Consider the following 23,546-nt stretch of genomic DNA (forward strand, 5'->3'; position numbering starts at 1 on the left):
TCTATCCATTCTTAGTGTCTCTCTGCCATTAATAAAGAGCAACACTCAAAAAGTTTTGGATTCTGGAGCATTTGGGAATTTTGAATTCCAACCAGTAAAGTTTATGCAAATATTCCAAAGTATAAAAATTCTGAGATCTGAAACACTTGGTCCCAAGCATTTCAAATAAGGGCTATTCAGCTTTTATTTATTTTTAAAGCTGAGTAATTCCACTGTGTGTATATTATATATATATACACTATATCAGTTTATTCATGTGTTAATGGCCATTTGGGTTATTTCAGTAATTTGCATTATTTCCTTCTTTTGGCTATTGTGAATGATACTGCTGTGAATGTTGATGTACAAGTATATTTATATGAATCCCTATTTTCAATTTTTTTGGTTACAAAACCTTATTACTATTCTTGGTTTTTTTTTGTTTGTTTGTTTGTTTGTTTGTTTTTTTGGTGGTGCTGGGGATTGAACCCAGTACCTTTTACATGCAAGACAAGTACTCTACCAATTGAGCTATATTCCCAGCAACCTTGTTAGTATTCTTGTTTAGGATTTTTATTTGTGTTATGGGTTTGGGTTTTGGGGGTCTTTGTTATTTATTTCTTTTTTTTTTTTTGAGAGAGTGAGGTGGGGGAGAGAAAGAGAGAGAATTTTAATATTTATTTATTTATTTTCTCGGCGGACACAACATCTTTGTTGGTATGTGGTGCTGAGGATCGAACCCGGGCCGCACGCATGCCAGGCAAGCGTGCTACCGCTTGAGCCACATCCCCAGCCCTGTTATTTATTTCTTTACATGAATTTTAGAAACACCTTTTTCTAGTTTTAAATGAAAGTCTATTTTTATAGTACAATTGGTGTATTTATTGCATCATATATAACTTCTGTATTTTCTTTATGATGATGTCTTTATCATGTTAAACATTCCTATTAAAGAATGTGATATGGATTTCTTTGTTCAGGTATCTCTTTTGTGGTTTATAATTTAAATTTTCTTATAAAGGGCTACTGTATTTCTTGATTAGTTTATTCACTAATTTGTCTCTTTTAGTGAACCCAGTTTATATACAGTTATGTGTTGCTTAATGAGAGGGAAATGTTCTGAGAAATACATTGTTAGGTGATTTGGGTGTTGTGTGAACATAATAGAATATACTTACACAAACCGATAGTAAGTACAGCCTCTTACAGTGCACAACTAGTGTACCTAATTGTATGTGCTATACTTTTACACAACTGGCAGTGCAGTAGATTTGTTTACACGAGCATCACCATGAACATGTAATGTTTCATGCTACAACATTTGATGGCTATAATTTCACTAGGTTATATGAAATTTTTAGCTCTATTTTTAATTTTTATGTGAGCACTGTTCTTCCTGTGTGTAGCCTGTTGATTGAAACATGAAGTGTGTGGCTGTAAAACTTAACAGTTGGAAGTGCTGATTGTTAATTTAGCCAATAGGGGGCGCATTGTCACCTACATATGACCTTGCTCCTCTAGTGGAATTGCTAGCTTCCAGAGGGAAAAAGCCCCCAGGAACCTCCCTTCTTTCTAATTCTGGGTATGAGTTTTCTCTAAGCTGCCTAGACAGAAAAATTTTATGGAATATTTTTCCATCTGGACCCTGTTTTGTTCACGTGTACCTGCCTCATTATTTAATTTTTCAGCAAGAAGACAGTTTTGTGGTGGGCACAGCCGAGGGCACAATATTCCATTTTCAGCTGGTTTCTGTGACTTCCAATAGCAGTGAGAAGCAGTGGGTGCGGACCAAACCGTTCCAGCACCACACACACGACGTGCGTGCTGTGGCCCACAGCCCAACCGCACTGATATCTGGAGGTGGGTCTTGCTCTCTGTCAGGCTGCTGCTTTACTCTGCTCAGCTCTGGTCGTTTTCATACATAACTTCTCATTCTGTAATCTCCTTACCTCCCCCTTGCCCAGGCACTGACACCCACCTGGTTATTCGTCCTCTCATGGAGAAGGTGGAGGTGAAGAATTATGATGCTGCTCTCCGAAAAATCACATTTCCTCATGTAAGTATCATCCAACCCTCTGTTGGCCCCATATCTTCCTGACCCTATGTCCTATAAGACTGAACACAGCTCATACTTGTGGGGTAAATTGTGGGATTTTGCTGTAGCTGCCTTCTTCATTCTTTTTTTTTTTTTTTTTTTTTTTTTTTAAGGAGAGAGAATTTTTTAATATTTATTTTTTAGTTCTTGGCGGACACAACATCTTTGTATGTGGTGCTGAGGATCGAACCCAGGCCGCACACATACCAGACGAGCGCGCTACCGCTTGAGCCCCAGCCCCGCTATTATCTCTTGAATCAAGCTATTTCTTTGTCTGTGCTGCCATTGTTCTAGTTTGGATTAGTACGTTTTCTGATATGAACTCCTTTACAGTAGCTTCCTTAATGATCTCATTTCATTTCCATCTGGGTCATTCTAGCCTCTTCTCCATTGATCTGTTTAAAAAGCTACTCTATTCATTGCTCCATGCTTCAAAGCATTTGGTTGTCCCTACTGCCTACAGCAGAGAGACCTAATTCTTTAGTGTGGCATATTTACCTGTCTTGATCTTGGACTGGTCCTTCACTTTTCCTCACCTCTCCTTTCACATACTTGTACAACCCCCACCCCAAACAGTCTAACCATTCTGAAAAGTGTGTTTTTATTCCCTTGAATGCTCTTTGACCTTTGAACTATTTCATATAGTAGGTACAGCCTACTTAGAACATCTTGCCTTGCTTTCTACTTTTTTCCATTGCATGCTGTGCTCAGGCATGTTAAACTTTTTAGCATACTGTAGTGCAGTTGTTTATGATTGTGGTGTTGGGGGATTGAACCTAGGGGTGTCCTACTACTGTGCTACATCCCCAGCCTTTTTTCTATTTTGAGACAGGGTCTCCCTAAATGCTATGGCTGGCCTCAAACTTCCTATCCTCCCGATGTAGCTCCTAAGTAGCTGGGATTGCAGAGTTGTGCCACCATGTCTGGTTTAAAGCTTCTTTAAACCAGAAGCTTTTTGAGGGCAGTAATAGTTTTTAGTCATTGTCATGTTCTCAAATCCTAGGACAGGCCCTGTGTTAGTAGTTAACAAAATGTTTATCAAGTCAGTGGATTTCAAAATGTGCTAAAAAGTTGCTGCTGCGCCTGGTACTGAGGCATCAAATGACCCTGGCCTATTTATAACTTTTCAATTCTTCGATACAGCGATGTCTCATTTCTTGTTCAAAAAAGAAGCAGCTTCTCCTCTTCCAGTTTGCTCATCACTTGGAACTTTGGCGACTGGGATCCACAGTGGCAACAGGTAAGAGGGAAGAAATTTTTTTTTTCCCCCCTATAAGAAAACCATAGAACTGGAGGTGTGACTTAGCGATAGATAGTGCTTGCCTATTTTGCCGGAGGACCTGGTTTGATCCCCAACTCTGCAAAAAAAAAAAAAAAGAATAAAGAAAGATAACTGTAGAGAAAATACTAAAAATCAGAATTATAGTTGTTCTGCTTATGGAAAGAGTAAATTTTTCTGTGTTGATGGAAACTTACGGTTTTCCCTCCTGCAAGAACAAGCAACACAAATTATAGTGTAGAAATCTTGAGTAAGAGCTGGGTGCGGTGGTGCACACCTGTAATCCCAGCAATTCAAGAGGCTGAGGCAGAAAGATCGCAAGTTTAATGCCAGCCTCAGCAACTTAGTGAGATCCTAACCAACTTAGCAAAACCTTGTCTCAAAGTAAAACATAAGGGGTTGGGGCTGTAGCTCAGTGGTAGAGTGCTTGCCTAGCACATGTGAGGCCCTGGGTTGGATCTTCAGCAAAATAAATAAAATAAACGTATTGTGTCCAGCTACAACTACAAAAAAAAAAAAAAAGCACAAAGGGCTGGGGATGTGGCTTAATGGTTAAGTATCCCTGGGTTCAATCCCTGATACAAAAAAAAAATCTTGAATAGGATACTGGATCATCTCTTTCAACTTCTATATAGACATTGTCATTAGGTAAGGATTGTAGGGTCGCAATTTGTCCCAGCTTGACTGAGATAGCAACAGTTTAAAAAAAAAAAAATGGATAGAGACAGTCCTGCATTCAAACAAAGGTCACATGGATCTTGCTGGAGTGACAACCTAGTAGAATTTTTTGTGTCCTGTATTTGAGTCCTTTTATTTAAAGTGGAGTCAAGTTGAGGCCACACAAACTCCTCTTCTACCCACCAGCATGCCACTGGGGGATGGAGATTCAGATGTTTGATGATGTATCATAGGGTAGAAGTAGTCACTGCTTATCTTTCCATATATCCATAAAGCTGTGTGCCTCCAACTAGGAGAATCCATTCTACCAAGAAATGACTTTTTAAGGAGAAAACACTGTACAGATAATCTTCATTTGATAAGAAAAAGGCAAATTTTCTTATTTCAGGCAAGAATGGTGATACCCTTCCACTCTCTAAAAATGCAGATCATTTACTACATCTCAAGACAAAGGTAAGGAGGCCCTGTGTATTTAGGCCCTAAAATCCAGAATGTTTTTCCCATTCTGAATTTTGAGGGTTACTTGGTTCATGTCAAAAACATCATAAATTCTAAAACTTATTTAAATGAAGGAAATCCGGAGCTGAATTTCTTGTGAGGATAAGTTGAACATTCAGTATTTATTAAATGAATGTATAAAAGAAATTGTGGGTACTGGAGTTGTAGCTCAGTGGTAGAGTGCTTGCCTCATATGTGTGAGGCACTGGGTTTGATTCCTAGCACCACATGAACCACTGTGGTACTAGGTCCATCAACAACTAAAAAATATATATATATATTTTTTTAAAATTGTGTATTTTTGCTTCTCTTGATATTGTTATGAAAATAGCTAGATGGCACAAAGGATGTACAATGAAACATGATCCTCCCCTCACTATACCCTCCTAGAGATCAGCACTGCCAATAACTTCTTATATATGCAGAAAAAATTTCCACCTTTGGGCCTATATGTATCCTTTTTACATTAATAGGCCTTTCTTTAAAAATCTTGAATGACACAAATATTTGTATTAGTGTCTCATTATAAAGAATTTAAGGGGTGGGGATAGAGCTCAGTGATAAGAATGCTTGCCCAGCATGCACCAAGTCCTGGGTTTAATCCCTAGCACCCCTAAAACAAACCAAAGAAAAACAAAGCAAGCAATATCAGTAGTTTATATTTTATACCACCTCTTTATTCTCCTTTTCTGAAATTATTGGTTAGTTTTGTAGCCTTTCTTCCATATCTTTCTCTCTCTCTCTCTCTCTCTCTCTCTCTCTCTCTCTCTCTCTCTCTCACACGCACGCACGCACACACACACACACACACAGAAATTGTCAGGCATGGTGACACATGCCTGTCATTACAACTACTTGGGAGGCTAAGGCAAGAGGATTGCAAGTTCAATGCCAGCCTGGCCAACTTAGTGAGACTCTATCTCAGAAAATAAAAAGATCGATAATAGAGTACCCTTAGGTTCAGACCCCATTACTGCAAGATAAATAGAGTTTAAAGAATTCTGTAAATGTTACATGGTACTTTTGTTCTTTCTTCTCCAAATATTTTTCATTTGTTCTTATAGATTTTAAAATTGGGGTGTAATAGGCAAAACAGAAAGTCAGTACTATCCCTCCAAGCTTTTCTGCATTAAATGCTTCCCTACTCAGGTTTCTCAAGTTGAGGTTTAGTGTGAGGCTACTTTTGAGTTACCGAAAGCAGCAAGGTAAGTGTGCAGTATGATAGACCTTTGTTCTTGAATTTGGAAATCAAAGTCACATCAGTTAGATTCTCTGCTTCTGAAATAAGAGTGACACAAATTTCTGAGGATTATGTGTAGGCATTTGTGGAAATATCCAGAGGGCAAAAGCCTGAGGATTTATGTTACTGAATCTTGTCCTAAGTTTTGCACTCTTAGTCTTGCTTCCCACTGTTGTCAGGGCCCTGAGAACATTATTTGCAGCTGTATCTCCCCATGTGGAAGCTGGATAGCCTATTCCACAGTGTCTCGGGTTTTTCTCTATCGGCTGAATTATGAACATGACAACATAAACCTCAAAAGGGTAAGTGATACTTGAAATATGTGGTTGCATAAGAAGAAACTTCCTAGATGTATGATTTCTGTATGAGGTGAAAATGAATTAGATGAGAATACTTGCTCAGTGAAAAGCTATTTGGAGACAGCTGTTACAAAATAGTCTTTTATTTTCATTTTGAATTGATTTATATTTTTGAGAGGGGTAGGAAAATGCTAAAGGTAGCAATAAAGTTTATGCTTTCCTGCTTAGTAATTTCATATAGCCTAGTTGTTCCATTGCAGGAAATTGAGCATTTACTGTCAAGATGAAAAGGGAGACACACAGTTACAGTAGGCATACTAGTGCTCTGGGCCCTTAGTTGATTGGCTTGCTTCGAGATGGGAAATGTTGGTGATTTTTAAGCCTGGATGTGATTATTTTTGTTGGGCTGTTGATCTGCCTTCTTTCTCACTGGTATTTGCTGTTGGTTCTCCCAAAGGTTTCCAAAATGCCTGCGTTCCTTCGCTCTGCGCTTCAGATTATGTTTTCTGAAGATTCAAAAAAGCTTTTTGTGGCATCAAATCAAGGGTCTCTCCACATCTTTCAGCTGTTGGAAGGAAGCTTCAAGCACCTCCATACTTTCCAGCCTCAGTCAGGTGGGAGTTTGTTAACTAGCCACGGGGGAGAGTTTTTAGAGTTTCAAATATAACATTTTTTCCTTATAGACCTCAGTGTTGGGTGTTCCTGCATGCTCTTCCCACCCAGCAAATACATTCACTCACATGTTTGCAATTTAAAGTAGGAGGGGGTATCTGGCAGATGAAGATGCTGGATGAGATCTGAAATGTTCTTCACACCTACTCTTTTCTCGTTGGATTTTTGATTTCCTTATTTGGGGCCAGAGAAGTTTCATCATGCTTCTTGAAGAGTTTTGTTAGCAGAGAAAGAAAAAAGTTAAAATCATCTTTAATCCCGACGCCCAGAAATAACTACCCTTAATTTTTTGGTGTTTTCCAATGTGTTTGAATGTAGGGATTTTGTGGACATGTTACATTTTGGTTAGTTGTTTGTATAAAGTGAAGATATTCTTTTGTCTATAGTTTCATTACCTGTGTTCATTTTATGTTTATGACTATTTTTTCATGCATGAGTATGCATGAGTGAGTGTGACTATTACTGAGTCAATTGTTGTAGCCTTAAATTTAGCATGCAGCTTAAAACTGATAATTGGATACTTCTCATGGGCTTTTCCAATCCCTTCACTTTTTACCTGCTTCATTATCATGTAGTCTCCATCAGCCTGGGAAGTCAACTCTTTGAACTTTAACTCTCCCTGTTCATAAGCTGTTCCAGAAGCATACCAGTAGGGTTCAGATAAATTAAACTGATAGTATTTATAAAGTACCTATGATTTTTATAATAAAACTTATTAGACTGACACTTTTAGCATGCTTTCTGTTATTGCCACCCATTCTTTAGCAGCTGGTATATGTCCTGTTATAAAGCTTTTTCATTGTTTGGGGCAGGGGGTTCATGTAGCATATATTTTGGCACAGAAACTGTCTTACTCAGATCTGAGCAAGTAATGTCTTTATTTTTATTTCTCTGATCTCTTTACATGAGGATTGGCTAGTTAAAAACTAGACAAGTTAAAATTCAGGACTAATTTGCAATAACTCAATAGATTATCCTATCAGTGATTTAAAACTCTGTTGGTCTTGTTGGTTTCTGTCATCATCTCCAGGGCAACGCTGGCTGTGGACATTGTAAATTCACAGACTTAATTGTTCTCTTGCCCTCACAGGGACAGTGGAGGCCATGTGTCTTTTGGCAGTCAGTCCAGATGGTAATTGGCTAGCAGCATCAGGAACTAGTGCTGGAGTCCATGTGTACAATGTGAAGCATCTAAAGGTGAGTGTAGGATTTCATATCAGCAGTCTGGGGGGTTTTGTTGTTATTGTTTTGTTTTTTTGCAATACTGAGTATTGAACCCAAGTCTTCACACATGCTATGCAAGCACTGTACCATATCCCTATATCCCTATCCCTTTTTAATTTAATTTTTTAAATGTATTTAAGTGGACACAATATCTCTCTTTTACATTTATGTGGTGCTGAGGATCGAACTCAGTGCCTCAAGCATGCTATGTAAGCACTTTACCACTGAGCCACAACCCCAGCCTCCTTTTTTATTTTTTGAAACAAGTCTTGCCAAATTTCCAAGGCTGGCCTCAAATTTGTAATCTTCATACCTCAGCCTCCCATATTGCTAGGATTACAAGCATGCACTACAATAGTCATCTTAGACTTTTTTCCTAACCAAAAATTTATCCTATTTTAGATTCTTGATTTACTTTGTTGAAATTCAGAAGCCATGTTCTGTTACATTAAAATCAGTCACTAGAAATTACAAAACTATTCATGCATAGAAATTTGAAAATCTGATATTCATGCCGGGTGAGGTGGCATATACTTGTAATCCCAACAGCTCAGAGGCTGAGCCAGGAGGATCGCAAGTTCAAAGCCAGACTCAGCAAAAAGAAAGGTGCTAAGCAACTCAGTGCAACCCTGTCTCTAAATAAAATACAAAAAAAGGCTGGGGATGTGGCTCAGAGATTGAGTGCCCTGAATTTCATCCCCAGTACCAAAAACAAAACAGAACAAAACAAAAAACTAAGTCACGAATTATGCCTTACAAGTCCTCATCTTCCTCACAAAAATCAGATTAGAACTATTCAAAATTTACAGTAAGCATTAGAGTTTATAGACACCAAAATACAATTTCATAGATTTGTGTATTACTGCATACAGAATTTAACCCTTATTACATGTTCCTGCCATGTGCTAAAAATTTACCTTTGAGCTTCGCTTGCCATTTCAAAGAGTATTTGTGGGTTAGGGAGTAGTTCATTGGTAAACCACTTGCCCGATATGTGAAAGGCCCTGGATTCCATCCCCAGCATCAAAAATAAAAGAACCTTCTTTAGTGCATGTGTACTTTGCAATTGTACATAAATATCCTCCCTAGGCATTAATTTATTTTAAACCCAGTGGAGACTAGAGCTGTAGATGTCCTGTTCAGAGGCTTATTTATGAGGAATTCATTCAGACAAATTTACTCTGAGGGAAAAGCTTTACTCTTTTTTTGGTGATACTGGGAATTGAACCCTGAAGCATTCTACCACTGAGCCACATCCACAGACCTTTTTATTTTGAAACAGGGTTTTCTAAATTGCTAAGGCTGACATTGAACTTGAGAGCTTCCTATCTCAGCCTCTCTAGTAGCTGGGACAAAAGATGCGTACCACCACACCTGGTTGGAAAAGCTTGCCTCTTGAATTTTCTGCAGATGCTATCAGTTTTCTAAATATTGGACATACATTAAAAATGAAAGTCAAGGGGCTGGGGATATAGCTCAGTTGGTAGAGTCTTGCCTCACATGCACAAGGTCCTGGGCTCAATCCCCAACACCACAAAAAAAAAAAAAAAAAGAAGAAGAAGAAGTCGTCAAGCTGGGTGCAGTGGCACACACCTGTAATCCCAGCATCTTGAGAGGCTGAGACAGGAGGATCACGAGTTCAAAGCCAGCCTCAGCAAAAGCAAGACACTAAGCAACACAGTTGACTCTATCTCTAAATAAAATACAAAATCTGCTGGGGATGTGGCTCTGTGAGCGAGTGCCCCAGTTTAAACCCTGGTACCAAATTTTTTTTTAAAATGAAAGCTTTATTGACAGTGAAATGCCTGGAGTTTATGGAAACTTTTTAGAATTCTTTCGAGTTCCAAGGAGCAGTTTAAAAAAAAAAAAAAAACCTACTCAGGGGTTAGAGGTGTAGCTCAGTGATTGAGCACTTGTTTTGCATGTATAAGGGATTAATCCTAGCATCAAAAAAATAAAAATGAACCAGGCATCATGGTGCACACCTATAATCCCAGCAGCTAGAGAGGTTGAGGCAGGAGGATTGAGAATTCAAAGCCAGTCTCATCAATTTAGCAAGGCCCTAAACAATTCAGTGAGATCCTGTTAGTAAAATAAAATGCAAAAGAAGGGCTGGGGTTGTGGTTAAGTGCCCCTGAGTTCAATCCCTAGTACCAATAAGTAAATGAACAAACGAAAACAAAAAAACACTGAAAAAAACTGACCTACACCATCTAGTCATTCTTGAGGGAAGGTACCTTAAAGAGTTGTTCTTTCTTTCTGTTATTTTTTTCCCAGCTTCACTGCACAGTGCCTGCTTATAATTTTCCAGTGACTGCTCTGGCCATTGCACCCATTACTAACAACCTTGTCATCGCTCATTCTGACCAGCAGGTAAGAGAAAATTCAGTGTTTCTAATTCCATTCTACTAGATAGTAACCTGGAAGCTGAGGTAATGGTTGAAGGATCTTTTTTCAGAAGGCACAGCATGCAGTTATTTGTCCTGTGTGAAGAGAAGCTTCTGTGTGTGACCTGGACTCATCTTAGGCTACCAGTACCTATTGTTTTTTTTTTTTTTTTTTAATATTTATTATTTAGTTTTTGGCGGACACAACATCTTTGTTTGTATGTGGTGCTGAGGATCGAACCCGGGCCGCACGCATGCCAGGCGAGCGCGGTACTGCCTGAGCCACATCCCCAGCCCCGTACCTATTGTTTTGATGGGCACAGTTTGCATGGTGAAACAGATTCTAGAGCACAGAAACAGGAGGATGGAGGAATTTTTTTTTTTTTAAGATGCTGAAGGGGGCTGGGGATGTAGCTCAAGCTCGCCTGGCATGTGTGCGGCCCGGGTTCGAACCTCAGCACCACATACAAACAGATGTTGTGTCCGCCGAAAAACTAAGAAATAAATATTAAAATTCTCTCTCTTTAAAAAAAAAAAAAGATGCTGAAGGATCTTTATTTTATTCATTTATTTATATGTGGTGCTGAGAATTGAACCCAGTGCCTTGCACATGCAAGACAGCGCTCTACCACTGAGCCACAATCCCAGCCTGGGTGGAGGAATTTTGATGTGCTCATTCCACTCAGTATTAATTTTAGACTAATAGATAAAATGGGCTCAGGTCCTAAGCTGAATATGGGATGACAAGATTTTGAGAATTCAAAGTGATTAAAGAATGTATAATCCACTTTTACTTGTGCAGGTGAGGAAATCAGACATCATCAATATTCTGTCTCATCTGTAAAGTGGAGATGATAAGAAACATCATCATATATCCCCCTGACCTTAGAAAGATTAAACGTGATCTAGGGAGCATATTTGAGTAGACCTTTAGGCAAATGCTACTTAGTATGTGATGAGCAGTTTTTACACTCAGACACACACACTATGTCCAAAAACTGAAATCTCTCACTGAGTCCTTGACCGAAGGCTGAAGTTTAGTGAAGGTATAGCCTTGCTTTTGTTCACCTGACATCTTTTACTATGCATTGTTCCCTTATGTTTTTTCAGTTATTAAAACTGGTGGGAATTTTTTTTGTACCTGTTTGATTAGCAAGGATTACAGAGTTAATAAAATACAAAGTGTTATGAGCGAAGGAACCCTCTGCATAAATTAGTGTACCCCTTTGGAGGACATTTTGGCAGTTTCTTCAGAATTTTTAAGTCCATATAGACTTTTACTCAGAAGTTCCACTTCTGAGCATTCTTCCTTTATGTGTTCAGTTGTGCAAAACGACAAAGAATAAATTGCAGCCTTTTTTGGAATAGCCAAAGATTATAAGCAACCTAATGTCCATTTAAGCAGATGAGATAAGTAAATCATGATTAATCCATAAAGTGAGTGAATTATTACTGTTGATTGTGTTCTTCAAAGGGGCACAATTAACAGTTAAGTTTTGTATTTCAAAACAATTAGAAGAGCATAGAGAATCCCAACACATAGTAATGGTGTTCAAGGAAATGGAAATGCTAATTAGTATGATTTGATTATTATATATTTTGTATATGTACTGAATTACAACACTGTAGTCCATAAATAAGTACAAATATTACATCTGTTAAAAACATGGAAAAAAGGGGGTCATGATCTGTGTAAGTATCGATAGGTGCCAGTCTCCACAGTATAAGGGTAAATGAAAAAAGTATGGTACAGAACAATATTATTATATGCATGAAATGTCTCTGAAAAGATATGAGCAAGAAACTGAAGTCCAGCTGAGTGTGGTGACACATGCCTGTAATCCAAGCACCTAGGGAGGCGGAGGCAGGAGAATCAAGATTTGAGACCAGCATCATCAATTTAGGCAGATCCTCTCTCATAAATAAAAAATTAAAAAGGATTGGGGATGCTCAATAGTAGGAAGCCCCTGGGTTCAGTCCCCTACTAGCTCTAAAAAAAAAAAAAAAAGAAGAAGAAGAAGAACAAGAAAAACAAATTGAAGGCTGCTCTTGTCTTCGGAAAGAGAGATATCAAGATCGAAGGGTTGCCCCCACTGCCACTCCCCAACAAGATTAGAGGCAGCCACAGGTCACAAAGGCAGGGGAGCTTGGCTAATCAGACTCTTGCCCAAGAATTGGACAAAAAGACAAATTCTGGTCAAATAGTAGTTGGCTCTGAACTCCTTGGATATAGGAGTTCACTGGCTCCAAGGCAAATCTGAACCGGATGGGCCAAAGTTACAAGGGAGCAGGAACCAGCAGTAGGCCGAGAGAGTCAATGTAGAGAAAATAGAAGATCAGGAAGGAGAGCGGGGGTTGTCTGGCAACTTTCCAGTTTTTGTGTGTGTGTTGCATGTTGTATTTTTGTGACTGTTCTACCTGCTTATCAATAAAACTTCTTTCATTTAGGCAAAAAAAAAAAAAAAAAAAAAAAGATTGCAGAGTAGCTGGGTACCGAGACACATGCCTATAATGCTAGCAACTCAGAAGACTGAAGCAAGAGGATTGCAAGTTCAAAGCCAGCGTCAGCAACTTAGGAGACCCTAAGCAACTTAGTGAGACCCTGTCTCAAAAAATAGTTAGGTGTGGTAGCACATGCCTGTAATCCCAGCAGTTTAGGAGGCTGATACAGGAGGATTGAGAGTTCAAAGCCACCCTCAGCAAAGCAAGGTGCTAAGCAACTCAGACCCTGTCTCTAAATAAAATACAAAATAGGGCTGGGGATGTGGCTCCGTGGTCAAGTGCCCCTGAATTCAATCCCTAGTACCCTAAAAAAATAAAAGGTCTGGGTATGTGGCTTGGTGGCACAAGTAGTACAGCACCCTTGGTTTAAATCCCCCATATAAAAAAAAAAAGTGTGTGGGGGAGATTGCAGGATAATTTCTTTTCTCTTATTCTGTAGTTTACCTTTACATTTAAAAACAAGTGGTAGGAAAGCATAAGACTAAATATGGTATAGTCAAATATTGTTTAGATATTTTCTGTTCAGGAATCAGGGCTAAGACCCATAAAGGTTATGGCCCTTTTGGATTTTTGTGGGTACTGAGCTACATTCCCTCTGAATCTTTACTTTCATCAGGTATTTGAGTACAGTATCCCAGAAAAACAGTACACAGAGTGGAGCCGGAATATCCAGAAACAGGGGTTTCACCATCTTTGGCTTCAAAGAGATACTCCCATCACACACATCAGTTTTCATCCCAAGAGACCAATGCACATCCTCCTCCATGATGCCTACATGTTCTGCATCATTGATAAGTCGTTGGTGAGTTCTGCATATCCCCCCCTGAATGTTTTTCACTTAGGAATCTTCAAATTCATAGAGACTAATGAGAGAAAGAATCAGAATTAAGTATCCTATTATATTCTTTGGTGGAAAGCAGCTTTTGATATATTTCCTCATTTACATTTCCACTGTTGGGAGGCTTTCAGGGAAGGGGTTACCCTTTGTATGCTGGTGTTTGTTGATGTGATTATTTCTCTACTTTGCCAGTAAGCACACAAACTTAAGTAGAAAAGTGATTGGGTTGGTATTCACAAGATCACTCTCATCAGGGAACATCATTGATTTGACCAACTTATTTCAACTCAAAATCCTAGGGTGGCTGAATAACATGGTTTCGTTAAATTAGATGTTTTTACCACTGTATCCCTTGGCTAAAGATCCTGTAGCAGGGAGGAGTTGGTCTTCAAGTCTTGAGAAAAGTTCAGTCAGAAAAAAGTCCTTTCTTTGTGACTATGATTCTTTGCAAGCCGCTGTTTGATTTACCCCAAATATACATGTCTTTTTTTTTTTAATTTTTTATACCTTTATTTTATTTATTTTTATGTGGTGCTGAGGATCGAACCCAGTGCCTCATATATGCTAGGCAAGTGCTCTGCCACTGAGTTACAGCCCCAGCCCTTTATAAAATTTTTTTGGTTGTAGATGGACACAATCTTTATTTATTTATTAGTTGTAGTTGGACACAATACCTTTATTTTAATGTGGTGCTGAGGATTGAACCAGGGCCTTGCATGTGCTAGGCAAGTGCTCTACTTACTGCAAAGCCACAGCCACAGCCCACAATCTTTATTTATTTTTATGTGGTGCTGAGGATCAAACCCAGGGCCTCGCACATGTCAGGCAAGGGCTCTACCTCTAAGGCATAACCCTAGCCCCCAAATATACATGTCTTTACTGGGCAGAGACTTTCTTTCCTAGGAGCATTATGGGTTATGGCCATGCCAGTACTGCGCTTTGGGCTTAGATTACAACCAACATTGGCTGTTTTGGTGTATCTACGAAGGTGGGGGTGGAAGGAGCATGGGGAAACAAGCAGATGGTTCTAAAGGAGGTGTGCATAGGGATGTGTCACTGAAATTCATCTCGTGGGCCCTGTGTCCTCTGGGTGTGGGAAGCAGAGCTGGCTGACAAGTGCCTTCTGCAAGATGAGTGATACAGGAAGGGCCCCTCCTACTCGCATGCTTCCCTGTAACTTGGTCCAGATGGCTTTCTCTCAAGCCTTGGTGATAAGTCCATCACTTCCTCAAACTGGGAACAGTTATTTCCCAAGAAGTCAGAGATGGCAGTATCATTTGTTTCGCCAGAGGCCATCTCTTGAGGTGTCAGTGACATCACTGGGAGTGGTTTGTGTTGAGGTTTCACCTGGGGAGAACTTCAGTCAGTTAGCCAGTCTGTGATCTTGTTGGGGAAGAGTCTAGAAAGCACAAATCCTGTGTGGGCTGAGTTTCTGCACATGCTGATTTATTCCATTCTGACAAAGTGTTGCTGGTGAGATTAGCCAAAAGCCTTAGCTGGGTCCTTTTATCTCGTGGAGTACCAAGTGCTCTCTTGCCTCCTCTGAGGTATGACTGGAATAGTTCCACAACTGTCTTTCCAAAGTAAGGAAAAAAAAGGTAAAATACAGGAGTAGTGAATAATCAACATGGTAATTGGAAGATGGTGTTGGCCTGAAAAACCACTACAATCCTTTGGTCTGTGCAAGTTCAATAAAAGTAACATTTTAGGCGGGCATAGTGGTGCATGTGTGTAATCCCAGTGGCTTGAGAGGCTGAGAGAGGAGGATCACAAGTTCAAAGCCAGCCTTAGCAATGGTGAGGTGCTAAGCAACTCAGTGAGACTCTGTCTCTAAATAAAAATACAAAATAGAGCTGGGGATGTTGGCTCAGTGGTTGGGTGTCCCCGATTTCAATTCCCGGTACCCAAAATAAATAAATAAAAAATAAAAGTAACGTTTTAAATAGTGTCCTTTGTCTTTTTAGCCTCTTCCAAATGACAAGACCTTACTCTACAATCCACTTCCTCCCACAAATGAATCAGATGTCTTCCGGAGGCGCACAGCCCACGCCTTTAAAATTTCTAAAATATATAAGGTAAAATATCTTGTTGTATGTTGCATGGCTGACTCCTCCTGGTATTATCAAAATGTAATAAGCTCCACAATAAGAAGACAAGAACACCTTCACTTTATATGTAGAAATCCTGGTTTGGGAGGGACAAATGACCATTTGAGGTCCTCTGTCCCTGTGTCTCGATTCCGTTGTTCTTGCCTCAGTAAGTTAGAAGCATTTCTTTTTCATTGTTCTTAAGTTAGAGGCTGGTGTTCAATACTTATCTCAAATGATGTTGGTGCTCCGGTGGGGGGTCTTTTAAGGGTGAAAGCTGGTTTTTCAACTTGATTTCCTGTTAGAGAATGTTCCTGACATGAATTTTAAGCAAATGGAAGTCACTGAATTAGTTGTGATTTCCTCTTTTTATGGCAAGTCTTTTCACTGTATATTAAACATATCCATTGAGCTTATGATGCTACAGCTACTTGAGCCAACTCAGAGTTTTTCCACAGTCAGATTTTTTTAATGGATGGATTCATTTAAAAGCTCACAACTTCCTGACTGTTTTGAGTGCAGGAAAAATTGTTAGACTTGATTGCATCGAGCTTTGAATGAGGCTAACTTTTTAGTTCTATTCTATTCAGAACTGGCCCTTGATTATAACTCCTGGTGGCCTTACTTTCATCTCTCTGCAGCCCTTACTCTTCATGGATCTTTTGGATGAAAGGACACTTGTGGCAGTAGAACGGCCCCTGGATGACATCATCGCTCAGCTCCCACCACCCATCAAAAAGAAGAAATTTGGAACCTAGAACAGGGCACTGTCTGTGTCCTTCCTTGAACTGTCTACCCTGTTTCTTTTCACAAATCATGATAATAAAACAAAGTTATTCTTTAGAACAAGTCATTATTAATGTTATCTTCTAAAACAATGGACAGTAATTTCCCTTCACTGGATAAAAGTGAGTGGAGGTTTCCTGCAATGGGGATAATGTTCTGAGTAGCCACAACCCATCTAGTTTTTCCAGTTTCCTGTTTGTTCTTTAGATCTCAGAAAAAAAAGGTGATCTGTCCCTTTATTTCCTACCATGTGCCTGAATCTTCAGAGGGCTGAAGGTCACTTCCTGCCAATATGCAACCTATGCAAAGGCATGAGAAGGTATCCCCTGGAGGGCAGGGGATTGTGGTTACATATTAAAGATAGCCTCACCACTAACAGCCATCCATAATCAGCCTTAGGTTCAAGGAAGAATTTTAGCTGCAGCATCATGAGAGAAAAGTCCATGGAAAAATAAATGCATTTTTGCAGTCAGCTGTTAATTTTATTTAAAAGGGAAAAAAAAAATCAGCCTTTACCCATCTTTTCACCTATCATATGTCAGTATCAAAAGCTAAGAAAACATTAGGGATTTTGTTGGAGAGGAGGAGGAGAGGTAGGGACCCGAGAAACTGTATATGTCACCTTTTCTGTTCCTTTCTACCTGCTTTGACATTTTTATGATTGACTAGTTTCAGGGTGAGCTTTAAGTTAGAACGTGAGGAACCGCAGTTAACCTGAATGGAGGAAATAAATTTCCCATCTCAGTGGATGTATTCTGTTGCCTGCCTGTGGAAACCCAGTATGTATGGTTTTGTTTGGGGGATGGAGGGCTGAGGTACAGGCATAAAAGTATGTGGGTTCTGATGGCATCATGAGTGAAGTGCTGGTAAAAAAAAACATTTTTGCCAAGGTGAGCCACACCCTCCAATCTGGAAAGGGAAAATAAGTGAGGGAATTTAAGGCAGATGTGTGGGAGGAGAATTAACAGCTTAGAAGAGAGCCAAATAGCCTAATCATTTGTGACATAAAGGACAATATATCCCATTTGACAAGAGGGCACAGATAACAAGGTTTACAATACTTGGCACTTTTCTGTCCCATCTGTTTAGGTTTTACAGCGAAACAGCTAGGGCTGGGGATGTGGCTCAAGCGGTAGCGCGCTCGCCTGGCATGCGTGCGACCCGGGTTCGATCCTCAGCACCACATACCAACAAAGATGTTGTGTCCGCCGAGAACTAAAAAATAAATATTAAAAAAAAAAAAGAAACAGCTATAATTTCTTTGATCACTATGTAAAATAATTTCTTCTTGAATAAGTTTTCTTCTATAACACTGTTGCCAGTCTGTGTTAGAGTGGATTATTGATGACCTTTCCAATAACGTGGTCAATCCCAGCTTTGCTAAAAAAAAATGTTATGAGTTGCTGGGTTATGGTGGCTCATGCCAATAATCTCAGCTACTCAGAAAGCTGAGGCAGGAGGATCATAAGTTTGGGACAGCCTGGTTAATAGAGCTTTTAGTAAAAAAAAAAAAAAAAAATAGAGCTTTTAGTTTTATTTTTCAAATAAAAAATTCCAAAATTTTTTTTTAGTTGTAGATGGACACAATACCTTTATTTATTTTTATGTGCTTCTGAGGATCAAACCCAATACCTCTCCTGTGCTAGACAAGTGCTTTACCACTGAGCCACAACCCCAACCCCTCAAAATTTTTCAAAATAAAAAATAAAAGCTCTTGGGTACATATTAATGCAGGTCCTGAGTTCCATTCCCAGTACCACCAAAAAAAAACAGTTTCATGTGGTTGAAACCAAAGTTTACATTGAATGTGAAGAGAGGGAGGCTAAGATGCCTTAAATATTAACTTGCTTACTTTCACTGTTTAAAAAGCTTTAAATCCAGGAAATTGTTATTAACTGGAGTCTAGTTTGCAATTTGACTTTTTTTTTTTAAAGCGGAGCCTTACATATTCTAGGCAAGTACTCTACTACCGAGCTACACCCCCAGCCCACTTAGCCATATTTAAAAGCTCCTGGATTGTAGAGGATCTATTTCTGACAGGCCTCAGATCATTTGAGTGAAGAAGTAAAACTGAAAGTGGAAAGCATTTCTTTGCAAGGCTTCCAGCCTATGACTTGGACTTCCATAAATGGTATGGGTAGTAAAAAAAGCATTGGGTCTTGAAATTGTTCTTAAGTAGAAAACTAGATAAAATTAAGCAAAAACCAACTGGGACAAGTTAGAGAAATTGGGAAGTATGAAAGACAAGCCAGTGTTAAGTCAGAGGAACACTCAAGTACACATTTCCCACACATTGGGGAGTTATGTAAACTGGATGTTTTAAGTAGTTTCATCTTTGCTATTACGTTTGTTTTGGGCATTGCAGGGTGCTGTTCATACTTGGTTCTATTTGATTTGATATAAGACCAGTCTAGGAATAGTGTTTCTTCCAATTGGATTCAAATGCTTTAAAATTTTATTTTTACCATGTACTGGTTAGTAATCTGACTGGATAATTGAGCTTTACCCTGGAGGCATATACATATACACAAAGTAGACTGAGAAAAACTAAAATCTCAGAATAGTGAAAGAAAGTTAGAAGTCATCTTTTTAATTTTGTTTTGTTTTGTTGGTTTTTTTTTTTTTTTAAGCTTTCTTTTGAGCATCAAAACTTTTCTTCAAGCTGGGCACAGTTGCACATGTCTGTAGTCCAGTGACTTGGGACACTGAAGCAGGAGGATTACAAATTCGAGGCCAACCTCAGCAACTTAGTGAGACCCTGTCTCAATTTTTAAAAATAATTAAGAGCTGGGGACATGGCTTAGTGGTAAAATACCTCTGGGTTCAATCCCTAGTACAAAAAAAAAAACTTTAAGTGGAATTTTATTTTGAACTACAATCTATACTGTAGAGAAAAGTGGAGCTTTTCTAGTTTTTGGAGGTAGGGGAAGCAGCTGCAGTTTGTATACTCACGGAAGAGGAAACCATGAGGAAATTGATTTTTTCCCCCTTATAATCATACAGTGATTTGTTAGAGACCATGTTAGTACTCTTAAGATTATTCTTTGACTGTCTTTTAGTTGAAAGGACCAGGTCATAAATATGATGACTAGCAGGTGTGGTACACTAAGAATTTTCCATTTCAGAGGCTGCAGAGAAGGTGTTGAAGCATTTCTTTGTCTGCCTGAGCATTGATGTAGTTCTAATATTATGTGAACAATCTTTTGGTTAACCATATAGTGTTGTGACAGACAACTTGGTACATTGTCTCCTAGTCCTCATTTGGGGTGTTTGGGAATAATTCCTGGGTGTGAGAATGCTAGCTTAAACTGTGTCCATTTTCTTTGCCCTTTAGACTGGCTGTATTTTCATTGGCAGTGGTTGGAGGTACTCATTTCCTTACACCTTTCCAATGCATGGATAGACTAATTTGACTTCTCAAAGGCATGAAAATAGTATTTCATTTTATCTTGCATCTTCCAATTTTTTAAATTTTTTAAATTTTTTTTTTTTTTTTTTGTACCAGGGATTGAACTCAGAGCCACTTGACCACTGAGCCATATTCCCCAGCCCTATTTTGTATTTTATTTAGAGAAAGGGCCTCACTAAGTTGCTTATCGCCTCACTTTTGCTGAAGCTGGCTTTGAACTTGTGGTCCTCCTGCCTCAGCCTCCAGAGCCACTGGGTTTACAGGTGTGTGCCACCATGCCCAGCTTGCATTTTCCTGTTGATTAATGAAGTTGCTCACTTTTTTGGGCTGCCTGTTTGGCTGCATAAATTGCATGTTTATTAGGGCTGGGGTTGTGGCTCAGTGGTAGAGCACTTGCCTAGCATGTGTGAGGCACTGGGTTCAATTCTCAGCACTTCATATAAATTTTTAAAAAAGGTATTTTTAAAAATTGCATATTTATAACATTTTCCCTACTTTTTTTAGATTATTTATTTACTTATTTGTGGTGCCGGGGATTAAACCCGGGGTTTTGTGCATGTGAGGCAAGCACTCTACCAACTGAGCTATACCCCAGCCCCTTCTCTACTTTTTCTAATGTGCCTTTTGTATTTCAAGGTATTTTATGATGTAGTGCCACACTGTAATAAACCTTCCATGATGATGGAAATATTCTATATCTGTCATGGATAATAAAGTAACCAGCCGCATGTGGCTATTGAACACTTGAAATGTGGCTATTATGACACAGGAATCAAATTTTTTATTTAATAATTTAAATAGCTATATGTGGGGCTGGGATTGTGGCTCTGTGGTAGAGTGCTCGCCTAGCACCGGTGGGACCCGGGGTTCGATCCTCAGCACCACATAGAAATAAACGCATTGTGTTGTGTCCATCTATACCTAAAAAATAAATTTAAAAAAAATAGCCATATGTGCTAATGGCTTTTCATATTGGACAGCAGAGATCTAGATATTTAGGCTTAGCTTTAAGTCAGTCTAGAGTCTTTAGTTTTAGAACTTAAGATACATTTATTGTGTGCCCTCTATATGCTTTGCACCAACAACAGATGAAATATATAGTCTTAGCACTCAAGAATTTCACAGCATAGTTGAGAAACAAGTAGATCAATAATGTTGCATTAGAGACGAGCACAGGAAAAGGGCACTTCACCAGCAGAGTTAGTTCAGGTTGGAGATGGGAGGTGGTCCTTGAGCTAATCACTTGGAGTTGTGTGGTGAATAGCAAGGTGGGAGAAGAAAAAAGAATTCCTAGAGCATTCTCAGCACAGAAGGCACAAAACAAGACAGAGTATATCAGGATTAGTTTCTTCTGAGACCTCTGTCCTTTGCTTGTAGATAAGTCATCTTTTCCCTGATTTCACATGGTCTTCCCTTTGTGCATGTCTATGCCCTAATCTCATAAAGATAATAGTATTGTTATATTGGATTAGAGGCCACCCTAATGACTTCATTTTAACCTAAAGACCCTGTCTCCAAATATGGTCAGGGTTAGGGGTTAGGACTTCAACCTATGAATTCAGCAGTGGGAGGAGGCATAATTTAGCTCATAATTTTTCTGAAGAAGAAACTGTCCATGGAAAGGTTTCAGGAGCTTTGTATGTCCTCAAGGATGAATGCTGAATTGTGCTCAAAGGTCAGTTGTTTATCTGAGGCATATCCATATCTTGCAGCTGATTCCCAAAGAGCTCCATCAACCCTCACAATAGTATTGCACAAATTGACTCCAGGAGGGAGTCAAAGCTATGGCCTAAAGCCTAGAAATACCATACGTGTTAGTAAACATGACTTGGTGTTCAATAGTATGTGAAGAATGAGAATAGAAACTGACTGTAAGACTACAAAGTTAGTTGTAGCCAGGAGCAGTGGCACAACCTGTAATCCCAGCTACTCTGGAGGCTGAGGCAGGAGAATCACAAGTTTGAAGACAGCCTGGCAATTTAGTGAGACCCTGTCTCAAAAGGAAGAGCTGGGGATGCTGCTCAGTGCTGACACTGAGTGCCCAGGCAAAGATGAAGCTCTGGGTTCAATCTCCAGTACTACCACCACCACCAAAAAAGAAAAGACACTGTAAAGTTGTGAGGCACTGAAAACTGTCACAACTGGTGATGAGGGAAAGTAGACTTTTATTTTTAGGCCTTATTTGAATTTCATGGCAAATTATGTAATTTCCATAATTGTCAATAAAAAGCACTGGTGATTTTCCATAACTAAGTGTGGATTCCATGAAACTGAACTGGCTGGTATGTCCTTGCTAATATTTTCCTAAAAAGAATCACAGCACTTCAACACTGCAACCAGCTGCTTCCCATTAGGAATGTGGTTAGCAGATGTGGGTTTTCATAGTCATAATGCATGAGATAGTTAATCCATTTTTGCGGGTTTCAGATGGATAGTGATTTATCTTGGCAGAATGGATTTAAAAATGTGCTTGCATCAGCTAAAGCATATATGCACCTTTCTTTTTACTGTGTGTTTGTACTGGAGAGGAAATACCATTGTGGGATATTTCTCCTGGAAGGCAACATGGTACTGTCCATTAAAAGAGATCATTGATTCACTGTTTTCTAACTAGGGAAGAGTTATGTGTGGATAATTTTTCAAAGTTGGATGTTGGATTGGTTATTTTATAAGTTTATTTTCAAATCCCTTTAGCCTCTTTCTTAGTAGTAATTGAGCAGCTCCTGCTTTTGTTGTCTGGCGTCAGGCAGCCTTTGTGGCAGTGACCTTCAGGCTTGCTAAAGGCTGCAATTTTGCCTGGAGCTCTCCTTCCTTATGAAATTACACAACACTCAAACCTTGGAAGCAGCCCCACATCCACTAATTCTTTTCTTTGATGGACTCTTGGCAATGTATGTTCCCTTTCAGCAAAAGTGTAGCTTTATACAAGACTTGTTTGTTACTGAAATAATTTGGCCATTTGCCCTTTATACCTAGAATCAAATGGTATTATGGCAGACCCATTCCTAGATAAGTACAGAATCTCAGCTGGAGAGTTTCTACCAAAGGTTTTATTGTTTCTGGTCAAGGTCAACAGTTACTAACAATAGCAGCTGATACTTTTTTATTATTTATTTTTTTAGTTGTAGTTGAATATAATACCTTTATTTTACTTATTTTTACATGATGCTGATGATTGCATGTCTCTACCCTTGAGCCACAACCCCAGCACGAAGCTGGTACTTTTTAATGGGATTGGTGCCTTGTGATAGTACTATGCTGTTCAGCATGTTGACAACCCTCACAATCCCTTAGAAGCAGAAGGTATCTGAATTTTTCTAAGAAACTGAAGCCCATGACCTCAGCCCTTTGACCATTATATAGCTAATAAGTAGCCAAACTTATTTGAACCCACATTTTTTTTTCTTTTTTAAGAATTTTTTTTAGGGCTGGGGATGTGGTTCAAGCAGTAGCGTGCTCGCCTGGCAAACGTGTGGCCCCGGTTCAATCCTCAGCACCACATATAAAGATGTTGTGTCCACCGAAAACTAAAAAAAAATAAATATTAAAAAATTCTCTCACTCTCTTTAAAAA

The 23,546-nt window shown here is 39.1% G+C and overlaps 1 protein-coding gene across 4 annotated transcripts in view; it reads left to right on the forward strand.

Moving 5' to 3' along the window:
- Nucleotides 1-16,631, forward strand: part of Utp4 (UTP4 small subunit processome component) — a 28,903-nt gene extending 12,272 nt beyond the window's left edge. For 3 of the 4 annotated variants that reach the window (XM_026404477.2, XM_026404478.2, XM_026404476.2), the window contains 11 exons: nucleotides 1,668-1,839; nucleotides 1,944-2,035; nucleotides 3,218-3,314; nucleotides 4,420-4,484; nucleotides 5,949-6,071; nucleotides 6,526-6,682; nucleotides 7,831-7,937; nucleotides 10,242-10,337; nucleotides 13,470-13,655; nucleotides 15,656-15,766; nucleotides 16,420-16,630. In XM_026404477.2, coding sequence (XP_026260262.1) covers nucleotides 1,668-1,839; nucleotides 1,944-2,035; nucleotides 3,218-3,314; nucleotides 4,420-4,484; nucleotides 5,949-6,071; nucleotides 6,526-6,682; nucleotides 7,831-7,937; nucleotides 10,242-10,337; nucleotides 13,470-13,655; nucleotides 15,656-15,766; nucleotides 16,420-16,536 — 1,323 coding nt within the window. In that variant the 3' untranslated portion in view covers nucleotides 16,537-16,630. Of the gene's footprint in view, nucleotides 1-1,667; nucleotides 1,840-1,943; nucleotides 2,036-3,217; nucleotides 3,315-4,419; nucleotides 4,485-5,948; nucleotides 6,072-6,525; nucleotides 6,683-7,830; nucleotides 7,938-10,241; nucleotides 10,338-13,469; nucleotides 13,656-15,655; nucleotides 15,767-16,419 lie in introns of all 4 variants that reach the window. The other variant, XM_077792947.1, reaches the window with a different exon arrangement.
- Nucleotides 16,632-23,546: the final 6,915 nt, after the last annotated feature.

This window comes from Urocitellus parryii, chromosome 15 (assembly GCF_045843805.1).
Source record: "Urocitellus parryii isolate mUroPar1 chromosome 15, mUroPar1.hap1, whole genome shotgun sequence".
In the NCBI taxonomy this organism is placed as follows: domain Eukaryota; kingdom Metazoa; phylum Chordata; class Mammalia; order Rodentia; family Sciuridae; genus Urocitellus; species Urocitellus parryii.